This window comes from Haliotis rufescens, unplaced genomic scaffold, assembly GCF_023055435.1.
Source record: "Haliotis rufescens isolate VD_foot unplaced genomic scaffold, xgHalRufe1.0.p SCAF_19, whole genome shotgun sequence".
Lineage (NCBI taxonomy): Eukaryota > Metazoa > Mollusca > Gastropoda > Lepetellida > Haliotidae > Haliotis > Haliotis rufescens.
Genome location: NW_025963879.1, coordinates 895,770 through 912,224, shown reverse-complemented (window position 1 = coordinate 912,224; position 16,455 = coordinate 895,770). Strand labels below are relative to the sequence as shown.

At 38.6% G+C, this 16,455-nt stretch overlaps 1 protein-coding gene across 1 annotated transcript; it reads left to right on the top strand.

Annotated features, from left to right (window-relative positions):
• Positions 1-398: 398 nt before the first annotated feature.
• Positions 399-15,677, top strand: LOC124116256 (transmembrane protease serine 9-like). Its single transcript, XM_048399109.1, has 15 exons — positions 399-719; positions 2,360-2,443; positions 2,745-2,940; positions 3,497-3,606; positions 4,183-4,323; positions 4,909-5,051; positions 5,657-5,832; positions 9,466-9,575; positions 10,701-10,802; positions 11,088-11,141; positions 11,722-11,905; positions 12,854-12,981; positions 13,744-13,881; positions 14,216-14,367; positions 14,879-15,677. The coding sequence occupies exons 1-15, from the start codon at positions 653-655 to the stop codon at positions 15,032-15,034; spliced, it is 1,941 nt and encodes a 646-aa protein (XP_048255066.1). The 5' UTR covers positions 399-652; the 3' UTR covers positions 15,035-15,677.
• Positions 15,678-16,455: the final 778 nt, after the last annotated feature.

Below are 16,455 nucleotides of genomic sequence, written 5' to 3'. Positions count from 1 at the left end.
AATCGTAGAAAATAATATCTTATAATACCATCACCAGAAGAAGGAGTTACTGTGTAACGATAAGATGTAAAGAAGAAGAAAGGCGGTTTATGTAAATAGGGAATGTTATGAATGAACATTACAATTGACTCATTTTGTCAATGGCGACGTAGATTCGGTGTTGGCCATGTAGTCGTACTAACCACGCATTGATGTACTTAACCTGCACATATACTTTCCCCTATATAGGGGTTGACATCAGTGCATGAACAAACTATTGTCTCAGTTGATAAAGAAGAGATTCCACAGTTGTCTCTCGAACATAGACCTAAGTACATCTCAAACACCATTTAAAGAATAGGACTTTACACCAGTGCCCACTTCGCTTGTAATCTAAGCTGAAGAGTAGCCTTTTATTTGCGTCGGGTAATGGAAAAAGTAAAACAAATAATCCTTATCAAAAGATGGTGCAGGTACGTTTTCAGGGACTAGTTATAAGGAGGAGCTGGTGTGTTGTCTTGTGTCATCCAAATGAGGGTCAACATAGGAAATAGTTGTAATTCTTGTACGCGTATTTAAGTAATGTTATGTGGAAGCACCATCCTTTGATGCACCATTCTTGTCTCGTACACTATTACGGAAGATAAGAAGAGGAAACACTTTAATTGCAAACATGTGGACGAAATCTACACTTTTACTACTTGTACTATGTGCCTTATTCCTGACAACCGACAGCGCCAGTAAGTGTTTGCCCATTTTTTGAATTATTAATAATATATATGCTCGCGCTACAATGGTTATTTTTTTGGAATGGCAAAGTATAGCTGCCTTGTAAAAAAAGCTTTGTTTCATGTTTCAATGTATTATCACAATATTTTGTCATCATCTCAAGGCTAGGTATCATGTATTGTTTATTTCTGATTTATTGCCATATGAAGGGTATTATTTGATATAAATCTTTGTGTGGCATCGACTATATACACTTTAAAAGATAATCAATATACAGTGTATGTAAACAAGCACGGTATGTCGTTTGAATTAATATGTAAGAAACAATTTAGTGGTGATGGCATATGTTGTTAATATTTGATTACAATGAAGAAAGAAATGTACACTATATATATATATAGGTATCATATGGTTTAAACATATTTTTATTTCAAAAGAAATATGGATCGGTAAACAAGCAAAACTTGCTTATGTAAATACCTCTCCAGGTAATAACTTTACAACAGCTGGTTATATATAAGATTATATGTAAGATAGTGCTAAACATAAACATACTAAATGCACAAATGAAATATATGAAGCCACTACAAGTGGTGTCTGTGAAATAAGATAATGCAGTTATCCATTACATGCATAAAATGAGGCTATTCGAATCTTTTGCTTTTGACAATGAAATCGGGGACTGATTTAAGGATAGTCATGTTTGCAGAACTGTTAACTAAACTACTGCCATGTAATATCGTTTTTAAATCATACCCATGTTTGTAGAAATATATAGTGTTTCTGATATTATCGTATTTTTGACAGGTATAGAAAAAGTGAATTGCGTCTTCAAAGTGATACCTACAAGAGCAATCTGATATGTCTGACATGTCGTCTAAACTTATCAGCGTTTAGGTCACTGCAGCCGAGCCTAAGGCGACAGTGGACAATTTGGCATGATCTATAACCGTATTTTAAGTCAAAATTATTAATAATTGTATCAGAACGATTAATTAAGGATTTGAATTCTTTTAATGAGCAAGAATGAGTAACTTCATTGGGTAGAGTGTTCCGCAGGTTAATCGTATCCGGAAGAAATGATTTAGCATAGGTCTGGGTTCTACATTTAATTTTTTGCATGTTAGATCTATTTCTAAGGTTATAATTGCTTTTATCAGAGACTGGACTTGGAATGAGATCGTTGAGATATACAGGTGAAATACTGTTTTTCATTTTGTAAAATGTAGTCAGTTTGAAGTGGTGTCGTCGTTCTTTTAGGGACTGAAAGTTTGTTTCGTTATAAAATTTAACATGACTGGTACCCCGAACCGCCCCACAAATAGTTTTCAATGCGTCCAAATGTAAATTATCATATATACATGTATAAATTCCCCTGTATGCATGATGCATGCGATTGTAAATCATGGAATGTTACTATGTTCAGTTCATTGAGATATATATCTCCATTACATATGCATGGATTATAAAAATTGCAAATCATGTTATGAATTCTGTCGTATTGTTTGGCAACATTAGAAAAGCTTTCACTGCTCAACATTGCTTTTGTGAGACACTTATGTAAAGTGAATGATCACTGGCACGTTATAGATATGACTCAAGTCTTGCACTGTGTGGTTTCATGTCACTGTAATGTTCTGTCATATTACAGACCTATGTGGCTTCTGTGATGTTTTAAAGCAGTGCGTAAGCTTTCCCGCCTGCAAACAGTACTGGGACATATGCAAGTGTGAAGGTATTTAAGGCTTTAAATTTCATATTACGCAAATACAAGGTAGCTTCACATAGCATGTTGTATTCATAAATAAAGCTGCTTCATGTTCAAAGCCTACATTGACATGTTCGCATGAATCATTTCTTGCCCCATATCTTTTTTGTTTAACTTCATTTGCAATAGTAACAATGACTATAAAATATTAATAAATGAGGTAAATGGCAAAAATATGTTTCACTACGACACTTCGGATATATGTATATTTAAGGATGTCTCGAAAATATGGAGTGTGTAATGAAGTAACTGTTTGAACTTTTCCAAGCTATACCCTCGGACATCCAATGTGGCGTTGCTGAATCTCCTCCCATACCTAGGATATCCACCTACATCGTTGGCGGACGGGACGTTGGCGAGTGCGAGTTGCCATGGACCGTCGCGCTGTTCATCAAGGGTTCCTTGCGTTGTGGAGGCGCCATCATCGACGACAGACACATCATCAGTGCAGCTCACTGCCTCATGTTAGTATAGCTTCCTTGGCTTTTATTTTCTCGAATGAGTGGGTGAATGAGTGATTAAATATGCTTTCAGGGCAGAAGTATGACGTCAGTGGATACCTTAACTGGGCGTCACAACTGTGCCCATTTGAGTAATCGATCCAACAATGCCTTAACCACCAGGCTACCTCACTGTCCACATTTTTATGCCAAATATTTAAAGAATGCTATTTTCAGTTATATTTGAACCAACAAATACCATTTAGACTATGAGATAATCTGATATGACAGCTTGATATTTAAACAGACTGTAACACGCTTGGTGAGTGATGTGATTCAACGCCACGAGTAAAAGTATCTTAGTTATAAACATGTACATTGTAACAGTGTGTCAGAAATGTACAAACCATTTAGCAAATCGCTGATACTTGTTGGTATGATTTATGAAGAAATGTGAATGTGCTTCGCGCACAACTTCATATCACATTCAAGTGTTGGTATCCAAGAATGGAATTATATATGATAGATATTAATTATATAGTGTACAGAGAAAACATATACATGTTTTATTTTCACATAGGGGAATAAGGAATGCCAAAGATGTAACTGTGGGGCTCGGATCCTCAGACAGACGCCGAACACGAAATGCAACAGTATCAGCCTTCAGCATGCATCCAGAGCATTGGTCAGGTGTGTGAGAAATATTCTCCCATGTACATGTATCAATATTTTATTCCACTTGTTGAGTTGACTAAAAGCTTTACATTTACGTCAACACTGCAGGGACATTACTGAATCTTGACAGAGAAACGACCAGCGCATGGTATTTTGCTGCAAAGTGAGGAGCCACATTTCCTCCATGCCATGCTCAATTTCGTAATTTTCTCTTAAAAATATCGGTGGCTGGGGACTACTTTGCTCTAATACTTTCACTGTTAGTCCCTGTTACTGAATACCTCCCGTTCCAGGTCGAATAGGATAAAGTATATATGTAAAAGTATATCTTCTGAAAATAGACTTAGCCAATCACAATTCTTAGTGTTGTAAAAGCCCTCTGAATGTCACCAGTGAGTTATCAACCATCAAGCATGGCTTCATTATAAAAACAAATATCCATCTATAACTTTATGTTAGAATAAGAAGCCGTCTCTTTGAACTTTGAACGTTAAATATCGTAATCTGTATTAATGACAAATATAGGCATATCCTTTTTATTGAACCAATATATAAAATCTTCATGTGAACAATCAATATGTTTTTTTTCAGATGTCAACGATATTGTACTTTTAAGACTAAAAGAACCCATCAAGTTTAGCAAATGCATACGTCCGATTTGCCTTCCACCTCAAGACCATCAGTATAAACCCATGCAGAAATGCATTGTTGCTGGATGGGGACTTACATCAGGTGAGTGTCATTCCAAGCGAGAATTGTCCCTTTATGTAAAGCAGTATACTAACAGATCCAACTTAAGACGTCTACAATTATAAATTGCTTAGATACTTTAGAGCGTGTACAAAGTTATTCAAAGTTCACGGAACACTCATTCCTTGTTAATATTTGTGAAAGATTTGTCAAGGATAAAGGTCTGTATAAAAATCCAACCGACAAACATCAAGTCTTTGAATGGCATTTAGAACATACTGCCCACTTAGGAATTGACTACAGACAGCTTGTTTTCATTTATCGTTCATAAGACATACAATCATTTTCACTTAAAGGATAAATTAAAAAAATATTTTGCACCCCAATCCCTTTTTGTTGTCAAACCTAAGGCATTAACTTATTTTTGTAACAAAGGCACTTACTTGAACAATGTTTAAGTGATCATATTGCGGCGTGTCAGCTTGATGTTGGGAACTTTAAACTATACACTCCAAACTATCAAGCTGTGAATGTTCCAATACGTGTGTTTATTGCCTTGTGTTGCCACCACGAGAAGTGTTCTAAATGCTAAGAGTAACGGTTATAACATGTGGCTTGATGTTGCAGAGACGAGGCTGTTCCAGCCGTTCCAGCTACAGAAGGTGAAAGTACCGCTGGTGGAGTGGGAGACGTGCCAGACGGCGTACAACATGGTGGACACACAACTCTGCGCCGGTTACTTCGACAAAGGAGGAAAAGATTCCTGTAATGTACGTTGTTTATGTTGTCAGATGCAGAAATGCATGACATCTATATCATCACACTGTCAGGAGAGGTTATTGTCAGACTACATTGCAGACAAAAATAATAAGAAAATGATAAAAGATAATTGCGATAACAGTGTTGTTTATTCTGTCTTATTTGTGCACAGCGGAAGGGTGATGTGTGGGTATTAACTAATAAAATAGAATAAGCTTTCAAACGTACACATTATACTACTACTACTACTACTACTACTACTACTACTACTACTACCACTACTACTACTACTACTACTACTACTACCACTACTACTACTACTACTACTTATACTACTACTACTACCACTACTACTACTACTACTACTACTACTACTACTTATACTACTACTATTACGACGTCTACTATTACGACTACTACTATTACGACTACTACGCCTACTCCTTCTGCTGTTACTACTACTGCTAATGTCTCTACCACTGGTACTACTGCTGCTGCTGCTGCTGGTGGTTGTTCTACTACTGGTCATATTGCTACTACTACTGCTACTACTGCTATTACTACCACATTGCAATTTTGTCAAACCGATTCACTAAGAAATACTTTTTTTTTTCAGACTGATTCCGGCGGTCCTCTGATTTGCGACTACAACAACAAATGGACTCTGATTGGAGTTGTGTCTAGTGGTGTTGGTTGTGCTCGGCCCATGTTTCCTGGAAAATATACAAGAGTGTCCAAATATATCGCTTGGATTGACTATGTAACGTCAGCGAGGAAGCCTTATCACTACTAACGGACACGAGATGAGCAACAGAATAAACACTTGCAATACCGTCTTCTTGGAATGCTTTTCTTCCATGTAGTTTTTGTATAAGTAGGAGGAGAAGGATGTGGGTGTAGGTGTGGGTGTAGGTTATGGGTGTGGGTGTGGGTGTGGGTGTGGGTGTGGGTGTGGGTGTGGGGATGTGAGGATGGGGATGGGGATGTGGTTGTGGGGATGTGGGTGTGGGTGTGGGTATGGGTGTGGGGATGTGAGGATGGGGATGGGGATGTGGTTGTGGGTGTGGTTGTGGGGATGTGGGTGTGGGTGTGGGTGTGGGTATGGGTGTGGGAATGGGGAGGTGGTTGTGGGTGTGGGGATGAGGATGGGGTGGGTGTGATTGTGGGAATGTAGGGATGGGGATGGGGATGGGGATGGGAACGTCTGTAGGCTATGTGATGAAGAATGCTGGATGGTTGGAAGAAAAGAAATCAATACATACAATGATACTGACATAACTATAAAGTGAGGGTCAAAAGATGTCTTCCGAGTTTGTTTTTCATGTATTTGAAAATGGAATGAATTGGTGTTAAATTTGATTATGTCTATTTATCCTTCATTCATTCCTGCAACAGTGTATAAAAAGTAATCTGTGGCTGGGTAAGTTTGTGTGAAAATAAACTGGTTCAACGAAGACTGGAGTGAGAAATAAATTTGCCCATTAAGATACCCATAAGCAGTTGTGTATTATGCGAAATGCGAAATTCTTTAATGTTTAAAAGTCTTCAAACTAAATTTATGTTTTAAAAAACAAACCATGTAGAAGTATTCTTTGAGTGCTGACAGTTCAATTTTAACAGAAATTAAGAGGAGAATAAGTGCTGTAACGAGGTAACTGTCATAAGGATGTGGAATTAAGTAATATTCACTCAAAATTTCCCCCTGCAACCTGATATTCATATACTGAAAGGTGTGAATGGTGGGAGTAGAGCTTGTTTGAATTTCAAGTCGTGTCAGCTATAGGTTGCAGACCTAAGTTCTACATTGAATAGCTTTGCTATTTGAGAAGGAAAAATATTGATATTTAGGGATGTGATAACTTATTTGTGCTGACCTGGCATAAATAACAGAAGAAGCAGGATAATTAGAATCACACCATTGTCATACATATCCAACTGTTTGCTCATCATGCACATCGTGTGACTAATGTATGTGTATTTGTATAGGAACACTAGCCAAGCATATAACAATACCCTCCAGGTCACGATCATGGATAGTGAAGTATATAAACTATGGTAAGCTTGAAAAAACAACTATTTATTAGTCGCAGGTGTACTTATTTTACATATTAAATTTATGAAAGCTAATGAAAGAAAATGCTGAACAAGAGACAAAGGTTTTTCAATAATAATACATTGAATGTAAAACTCGCAGCTCGTCACATGGAGTAAAAGTAAAATTTGCCGTAAATGTAATAACTTCTTTATAAAATACGTTGGCATTCTCAACAGACTATTCAGTTAATGACAATAATCATTACAGGTTTTAACGGTATGTTATCGTCATTAGAAAAGGTACACCAAGTACCGAGAAGGTTTTGCACTCATAAAATGTATTTAGGATGATTATGTATGTCCACATAACCACCACAATAGAAACACAATTCAACACACACATAGACACATACATACATACTTAGATGCACATACCCAAAGCTACATAGCTACACATAGCTACACACGCACATTTATAGATACATACACACACAACCCAACACACACACACACATAAATTTATATAGACACACACACAGACAGACGACACATTCATAAACACATTCCATTTTATTTTTTTTACCTTTTCATGCTCTATTGCCTTGCCTTTGCAGGTGTTTGTGACAGGTTTCGGGGGTTTGTTTGTTTGTTTGTTAGTTTGTTGTTTAACGCCGCCCTCAGCAATATTACAGCAATATAAATAAATGTAAATAATCGAGTCTGGACCAGACAATCCAGTGATTGACATCATGAGTATCGATCCACGCAATTGGAATACGAGGACATGCATCAACCAAGTCAGCGAGTCTGACCACCCGATCTCGTTAGTTGCCTCTTACGACAAGCATAGTCAGCTTTTACCTATTCTAACCCGGATCTTCAAGGGTCGGTTTCCCAGGTGGGGCAGGATAGACTCACCTTTTCACAAACACCTGTAATCTGCCCTAATTGTTTACACGCCACCGCCGAATGGCAGGAGCACTGACGTAAGGCATCAGGCAACAAATACTTAGTATACTTATATGCACATTGCGTGAGTGGCGGGTGCTACCGGCAGGTCATGGTTAACGTTTTCGCAAACACCTGGTGTCATCACTTGTTTTCAGCGATCCATTCATATCATTTTCACTGTTTTGCCCTTTGCGCCCTATGGTATTTGTAGCGGCAGATAATCGAGACTGGTTGTTCTCTGGCGTTGACGTGTTAAAGGTATTGTGACAGCTACCAACGGTGGATACTCTCGCCTTTTCGCGAACACTTGGTGTCATCACAACTTAATAGTGATTTATAAACACATGATCATGATAGTCGGACTCGTACAATGTACTCTGCTTTTAGTAGAGATTTATTACCATTATGAATATGATTTTTATCGCTTTTACTTATAGTCATAACTCTGACTCCGTAGAGGTGACTTGTAATTCTGATAAGTCCTTCGTGGTGTAGGTACACACATAGGGAGAAATACCTTAGCTCGGGACATGCTCAAAGTAAAAGTGTTTTCTGGAACGGATGAAATAAAAAAGAAAACTCTGAGTAGGCAGGATGGTAAGGTGAGGTGAAATGGGGTTCAACGTCGCATCCTAGATATTGCACGTATAAAGCGATTGGTTCCCAGTAACCCGCGCTTGTCGTAAGAGGCTACTAACGGGATCAGATGGACAGACTCGGTGATTGGGTTCATGCATGTCATCGTATCCAAATTTGGGAGATCGATGTTCATGATGTCAATCACTGGACTGTCTGGTCCAGACTCGATCAGTTACAGATGGTCGTCAAATAGCTGGAATATTACTGCGTACTGCGTTAAATAACAAAAAAAAGAAATTCAGAAGCGAATAAGATGTCAAAGGACACTAAATCCGCATTATATCATCTTGACCTAATACACAGACGCTAGAGCAACTAAAATATACATGTTAATGTATATTGAAATAAAAGCGTCAAAAAGGAATGTCCCCTACTGTGTTAAACGCTTTAATGCTGGATTTTGTGATATGATCACGTTTGTGAAATTCAGCTATATTTTCATTATAACCTGAATTTCACTACTGTCCAGTCACAGTGATAAACATCCTTTCCTCTGAAGTCGCTTCAACATTGAAATATTTCGATAGTGACATCATACTTTGATGACCACAAAACAGCCAAACATCCTGTTGTTTATCGAGCACACACCTGTTTGACCTTGATGTAGTGTACCTATTGTAGTAACACTTTTGTCCTTGTTCATCTCAACGTCTTTGAATACAAAATGTTGTCACACAAAGTCTCAAATAATCGTTGTTCAATGGTCCATACTATCATCGTTATTTTAAAAGTTGTTTATAATACAAGCTTTATTTATTTCTGAATAAAACCGTTTGCTAAGTTAGCTGTCTTCATTTGAAGTAAAGTCATGGGTTGGTGTGAGGGAATTCGCGTCTGGAGTCTCTGGTGGCGAGTTTTTGTGTTTACTCTCTGCTTGTTGACATTTGTGTGTAGGAGCCACGGTCAAACACGTAAGTTGTTGACGAATGTTGTGCAGGCAGGATTGACTATTTTACTTAAGATTAATTGTGTCAGATAAATTTATACAATTATTTACCTTTGAATAGTAACACACTACCTTGTGACATGCATGTTACTGATGTTTGAATTAATATGAAGACACAGTAATTGTATGCTATTCAAAAGAAAGGATCATCCGATTATTTCATAATACTATACATGTATACATGGTATAATAGATTAACTGTACATGTAGTTATGTTGAAATATCGGGTGGTCCTTAACTTCTTTGAGAAGTATAATCGTATTACTTATTCGTATGGTTAAGTACTGGTAAACATATGACAATGAATCAAAAGTGTGACTCAGTTGATAATAATACGGATGGTGAATACCGAAGAAACAGGTGTCAGCAATCTCACTTCACATAAGAAAAATATAGTATTTTTGGCTTAGTCTTAAAACGGCTCAAGTAATTATACATAGAGCTCAAAACATTTCTTCTTTGGAACTGAATATGACAGTGTTTAGCCTGGTTAGGTCATTCCAGATATCTTATAGTGGACATTCAGAGGAATTTACTAGAAAGGTCACACCGCTTGTCAACATGATGGGCAATGATTTCTCATATTTTGTGACCTGTAATGGAGTTTTCACATCTCTTTATTTGCTGGAACTTTTTGATTATGTGAGTGGCGGGTGTTTCGGCTAGAGCAGAACATGCATACCCTCTTCGCTAACACCTGGTGTCATCATTGTGATTCACTATAATAAAATGTCATAATAAAAAAAATTCCTTTTGCGCCCAATATTCTAGATGTCAGTGTTCTTAATTCACGCTATACTAAACATTTTCATAAAAAATATAAAAATTTTGTTTAAAGGGGGTTTAGGCTCGATAAATTTGCAATCCCATCAATTTTTCCTTTAACAACACTGCAATGATCTGCTCGTTCAAATTGTATAGTGATTTATTATTATTCATAATGTTTAGAGCTTTCCATAAATGAGCTGTGGCGCTAAGGGCCCCTTGTATGAGATATATTATTGATTCGTTGACACAAATACACTGACGTCTTTGCAATATTCGTTATATTGGGAAGTTCCATCCCTGATATGTGTATTTCATGACATAGGCAGATGTGGAGAGCACTGTCCGTACTTCCGCCAATGTTACCCCACATCCCAGGTGTGCCAGCTACTCTACAGATACTGTCAATGTGGGCGCCCACCTTCCGGTAAAACAGCCTCATGCACGTTCACATTTACATAAACAATAGAACTATCACGTAAACTTGTACTGCTTATGCCATGTATACTAGCTACATCTACCTGTTTATTGTGATTTCTGATGCATGATAATGAGCTATCAAGTTTATATGATCCAGACGAAGTTAAAGACATGTGTTTTACTTTACGTTTTGATAAAAAAAAGAAATACGACGTGACATCATGCTGAAGTATTGACTTCCTCTTCCTTTAATGACATTGTATTTTATAAGTCATTTGATCTATTACATAAGTACGACCTCCTCCAAGGACAACCACGACTACCGTTCCCTTGTTAACTGTGAAAGGTAACATGGCATTTATCATAGTATAAAAGATACCTGTACAATTAAATATTTTTGCAAATAAACCATAACACGTATGCATCTGGTACTCATAATTGTATGTAAAAGGGGATCAGCGTTAGCAAATGTTCACTTGTACTAGGCGTAGATAAATTTTTCAAGATAAAGTCAGGACACTGAAACCTCGTTTATCCGGACGGTCCTCTTCCCAGTAAAATGGTAAGGATTAAAACATTTCCGGATTAACGAATCAGTGGTTCAGAGTAATATTCTTCGTACTTATGTTGTCGTTACAAACAGTAACGCACTGAATTCGGGGTTTCCTGGTTCAGCGAGGTTTCGGGAAACTTTAATGTTGATGCATATAAAACAATTTTTGTCGTACAGTTATTATTTTATATGTCCATTGTATGCACAAAAAAACAACATGAAGCATTTGTGTGTGTGTTAGCACTAAAAACCTTTTGATTACTTATTTATTTGGCCTGTCCCCATGAAAACTTTGTACGTATTTGTGTTTTTTCATATACTTAACTCAGATCTTTGTATGACATACTTCCTTAACAAGGACATTCATTTCTAGACTGTGGTGTGAGCTCCATAACCGGCCCGGCCCAGATGTACGTGGCATCTAGCCGTATTGTGGGAGGGGATGCGTCTGCAGAGTGTCAGTTTCCCTGGATGGCTGTAGTGGCAACCAGAAGCAGCCTGTGCGGTGGCAGCATCATCGACGACAGACACGTCCTCACTGCTGCTCACTGTGTCGTGTACGTTGTGTGTATGGTTAGTGAGTGAGGTTTTACGCCGCATCAGCAATATTCCAGCAATATAACGGCGGAAGAGTTCTGACAATATATTCATTTGGGGATTTGAACCCAGGCCTGTTGACGTGACGAGCAAACGCTATAAGACAAGGTCTTATGAAGAAGTAAGCTACAGATATGCATATTGTTGCAACACGCAGTTGTGCTGTTCTAAGTTGAAGATAAAAGTGCGATAAACGTAATATTGAAATGTGTTTTAGAATTTACATTAACTTTATGTGTGTTCAAGTCCAAACCTGTATGGAATGAGGGTCTAAATGTACGATGTGTCTAAGTGATAATGACCGCCTCTGTGGTCTAGTGGTAGAGCGTCCGCCAGGAGAGCGAAAGGTCCGGGATTCGAACACCGGCCACGTCATACCAAAAGACGTCAAAAAATGTTACATGTTGTTACCCTGCCTGGCGCTCGGCATTAAGGGGCTAAAACAAGGACTGGTCGGCTCGGATTCAATATACTGTGTCTGAGTAGGGTATTCATGTTAAACTGCGGCATGGTATCTCAGTGAGTTAGCACTATAAATCGGCATCAGGGCGGACTAGTACAAGCAGCCACACACACACGTACATTCACGCCGCTATATAAGTGCAATAATCTGGGACGCGACGTAAAACCCCATGTCACCTCACCTCACCAATGATAATAGACAAATGTTATAGTTTTGTGTTTACTCATCCCCAGCGGTTACCTCAAGAATTAATCCGCAGTGTTTACGCCACATCTGGAACACAGTCTCGTGAAAATCGTATCAACGCTAAAAGATGTCGTTCATACTCCTCTGCACGTCAGTTTCGCGGTGGTGTGAGAACGCCTTACTCCATGTTAAAATATTATTTAAAACATCATTCAACGAGTACAAACATCAACGAATGTCATGTTTCTGTGTATTTCAGAAGACGAAATGTTGTGGTAAACCCAAGACGGTTGACTATAGGAGTTGGGTCTTCGAGTCGGAACAGAGCAAGACGATTTCGTGTCTCTCAAGTCACGGTCCATCCTCAGTACCGAAGCAGTAGTTTCTGTAAGTAATGAGATTCAGCTTCATCAGCCGGCCAAATACAGAGCTTAGATAATGCTTGAAAAAGTAGTGTTCCAGCATTATCACGATGGGTTTCAAACCCACGTCTTTTGTTTGACGAGCCACGGTGCATCTTCGGTAATGAAGCAGTCGTTCCTGTAAATATAAGTGACACAACTCTTTCCATGATCATAAGAAAATTAATATATATTGTATAATACTGACCAAACATAAGCACATGTCTGTGGTCCACTTGCAAAAAGTGGTGGTGTCCCTCATCGGTGACACTCGTCACAAAAATATGCAAATGCCAGGGAAGTATTTACCTAAACAAACACAAATCACAAAAAGAATTGCATCTAACATCATTTTGGTCATTGATGGTCACGATTGGAAATGATCTACAATAAAACTTTTTGAACGCCATACTAAGGAATTGAATTCTGTAACCCTGATCAAATTTAAACAACTTAACGCATTATACTCATGTGGGGAATAGACGAATGAATATATATATATATATATATATATATATATATATATATATATATATATATATGACTGAGGGGGTTTGATTACTGCAGATTTGAACAGTGTATAAACAGCGTGTTTGGTTGACATTGACAGACAGAAAACTATTTTCGAGACGAACGCAAGGTCAGTGGTACCTAGCCTGGCTAGTGATGCAACAATGCATAGAAATGTACGTCGCCTTGACGAACTGGTTGAAATTGGCACCCATAAAGTAATTCCTGTGTATTTCAGCTAACGACCTTGCCGTCATCACGTTGACAAGGAGGTTGCAATGGTCACAGTGTGTTCGCCCCGTCTGTCTCCCTGACCAACTCGACACTGCTCTTGTTGGGCAAATATGTGTTGCTGCCGGATGGGGACTAACAAATGGTAATAATATATGTACAAATATGACAATACATTAGTTATTGCTTATCGCTTTACGCTTTAAACAGTACCTCAAAACTAACTATGTATCACAATCAAACCGCGAACCATCCGGCATCCAAATGCGAGTCGATCGCGATCCGACCGCGAATCGAACGCGAACCGTACCGATCCGATCGCAGCTACATGTACATGACATTGTATATCACAGCCAAAATCTTTCGATCGCCATCGGATAACGATCGAGGTAACGTTAGTTTTTAAGTGTAACGTTGTATGAGAATCGCTTTGATCTTCCTAATATCAAAATGTTTGATATTATCTCTATTAATTTCAGAGAAAAACTCACGGGCCGAGAATAATCTCCGGAGCGTCAAAGTGCCAATAGTGAGCAGTGCTACATGCAGAAGGATATATGGATCCCGGAACTTTGACACAAACAACATCTGTGCTGGTGACGTTAGAGCCGGAGGCATTGACTCTTGTCGGGTACTTAATATCTATTAATGTGAAATAATGAATATGAAATCCCGATACATGTATCAAATAGTGTATTTCAAAAGGCAAGTGAGTGAGTTTGGTTTAACGTCGCTTTAACAGTATTTCTCTTATATCACGACCAGTCAGCTTGATGCTGGAGTGAAGCCCGAAGTGATGCATGTTTCGTTGGTGGGGTTGAACCCATGTGTCAGTTGGTACCGATAAACCTAGACACATAATCATGTCGAATCTGGGATTCGAACCAACAATATTATAATTGCAAATTGTGGTGCCTTATGCGACTGGACAGTCTGTGGTACCACTGCAAAAGAAGGAACCGTGTGGTGAAGATGGCACACAATCTTTCCACTTTGTGATGTGTGTTCTCAGCTAAAATACCCATTATGCTCCATTTGGAGGATGGGGAAACTGTCTTCGTATGCTGAAAACAGTGTACGATAACGATGCGCCAATAGTTGTTACATCCTATTTTACATTTTGCTTTTGTTTCATTATCTAGGGAGACTCCGGAGGCCCTTTGATGTGTAGTTCCGGCACCCAGTGGAAAGTGATGGGCATCGTTTCTTTCGGAAGAGGGTGTGGACGGCGAAGGGCACCGGGGGTCTACGCCTTCGTTCCTCCCTACGTCTCATGGATAAATAGCGTCAGGTCATGATTGGCAGCAGTGACATCAATCATCGTTAACGTTATGAACAAAACCATTTTCAACACTTTACAGGTTAGGTTGACATCCTGTCATGTGAAACGCAATGACGTCAGATGTAGAAATAAAATGGCATAATTGTATTCCTGGCTTGTAAATAAGCACTAGTCCATATATCACCATGCATTGCAAATATCATGGCACTGGTCCATTGTTTGTTAATTAAAGGAAAATGACACTGGACCATAACTCATTAATCAATGCAAGTGTAATGACACTGGTTCATTGTTCTTTAAACGTAGAAAATGTAATGGCATCGGTCTATAGCTCATTTATCATTGCAAATGTAATAGCACTGGTCTATAGTTTATTAAGCATTGCAAATGTAATAGCACTGGTCCATAGTTCATTAAGCATAGAAAATGTAATGGCACTGGCTCACAGTTCATTGGGCAAAGCAAATGTAATCACACTGTCCATATATTGATAAGCGCACCAAATGCCATGACTTTGGTCCATAGGTCATTACGCATAGAAAATACAATGGCTCTGAATGATTGACTATTGAGTAGGGAACACAACTCATTGTTATCCCTTAAAACGATATCATAGTTTGTCTGTTTTTATAAAATACATGAACATCATTAGACTTATAATATTTTCGAATAAAAGCTCTGATAAACAACTAATTTGTTTATGTTTTACTGAATGTTGTAACATCATCATATCAATAAAAAATAAATTCAGCTAAATCACAGAAGCCTGTGAATAATCGAGACCAATCAGCGGCGGATAGTACGCACAACGACCCCCGCAATCTGGGAACGCTGACACACAGACAGCTGACAATTGTCATCACCGGATTTTCAGTTTTTATCTACACATACACGAAAGACTGGCACGAGGGTGGGGTTGGGGGGTTGGGGGGTTGGGGGACTCGAGTTGCCAAGTCGTCTAAGGCGCCGCAAGTTCGCTGTGGAGAGTTGCTGCCCTTTGGAGTACCAAAAACTAATGATCGTTGGTTCTTATCCCGGTTCGCCCTGAGTATGTTTTTCAGCATCATGCCTGAGTTCGTGAGTTTCACCAAATGGTAAATGTCTAATACCTAGATCACTTCTGGCTTCTCCCCTAACACCAAGCTGACACGCTGTGATATAACAGCAATACCGTTAAAAGCGGCGCTAATAATTTTTTAATTCCATTTTATATTTGTTCATTTAAATAACTGCAAGCTGAAAACACAGGTTATGCTTATAAAGCTACTCCCAAGGGTAGCAACTCTCCACAGCGAACTTGCAGCGCCTTAGACGACTTGGCAACCCGTGCTCCCCAACCCAACCCACCGTTCAAAGCGGCGCTAAAAATGTTTAAATTCCATTTTATACTTGCTCATTCAAATAACTGGAAGCTGAAGACACAGGTTATGCTTATAA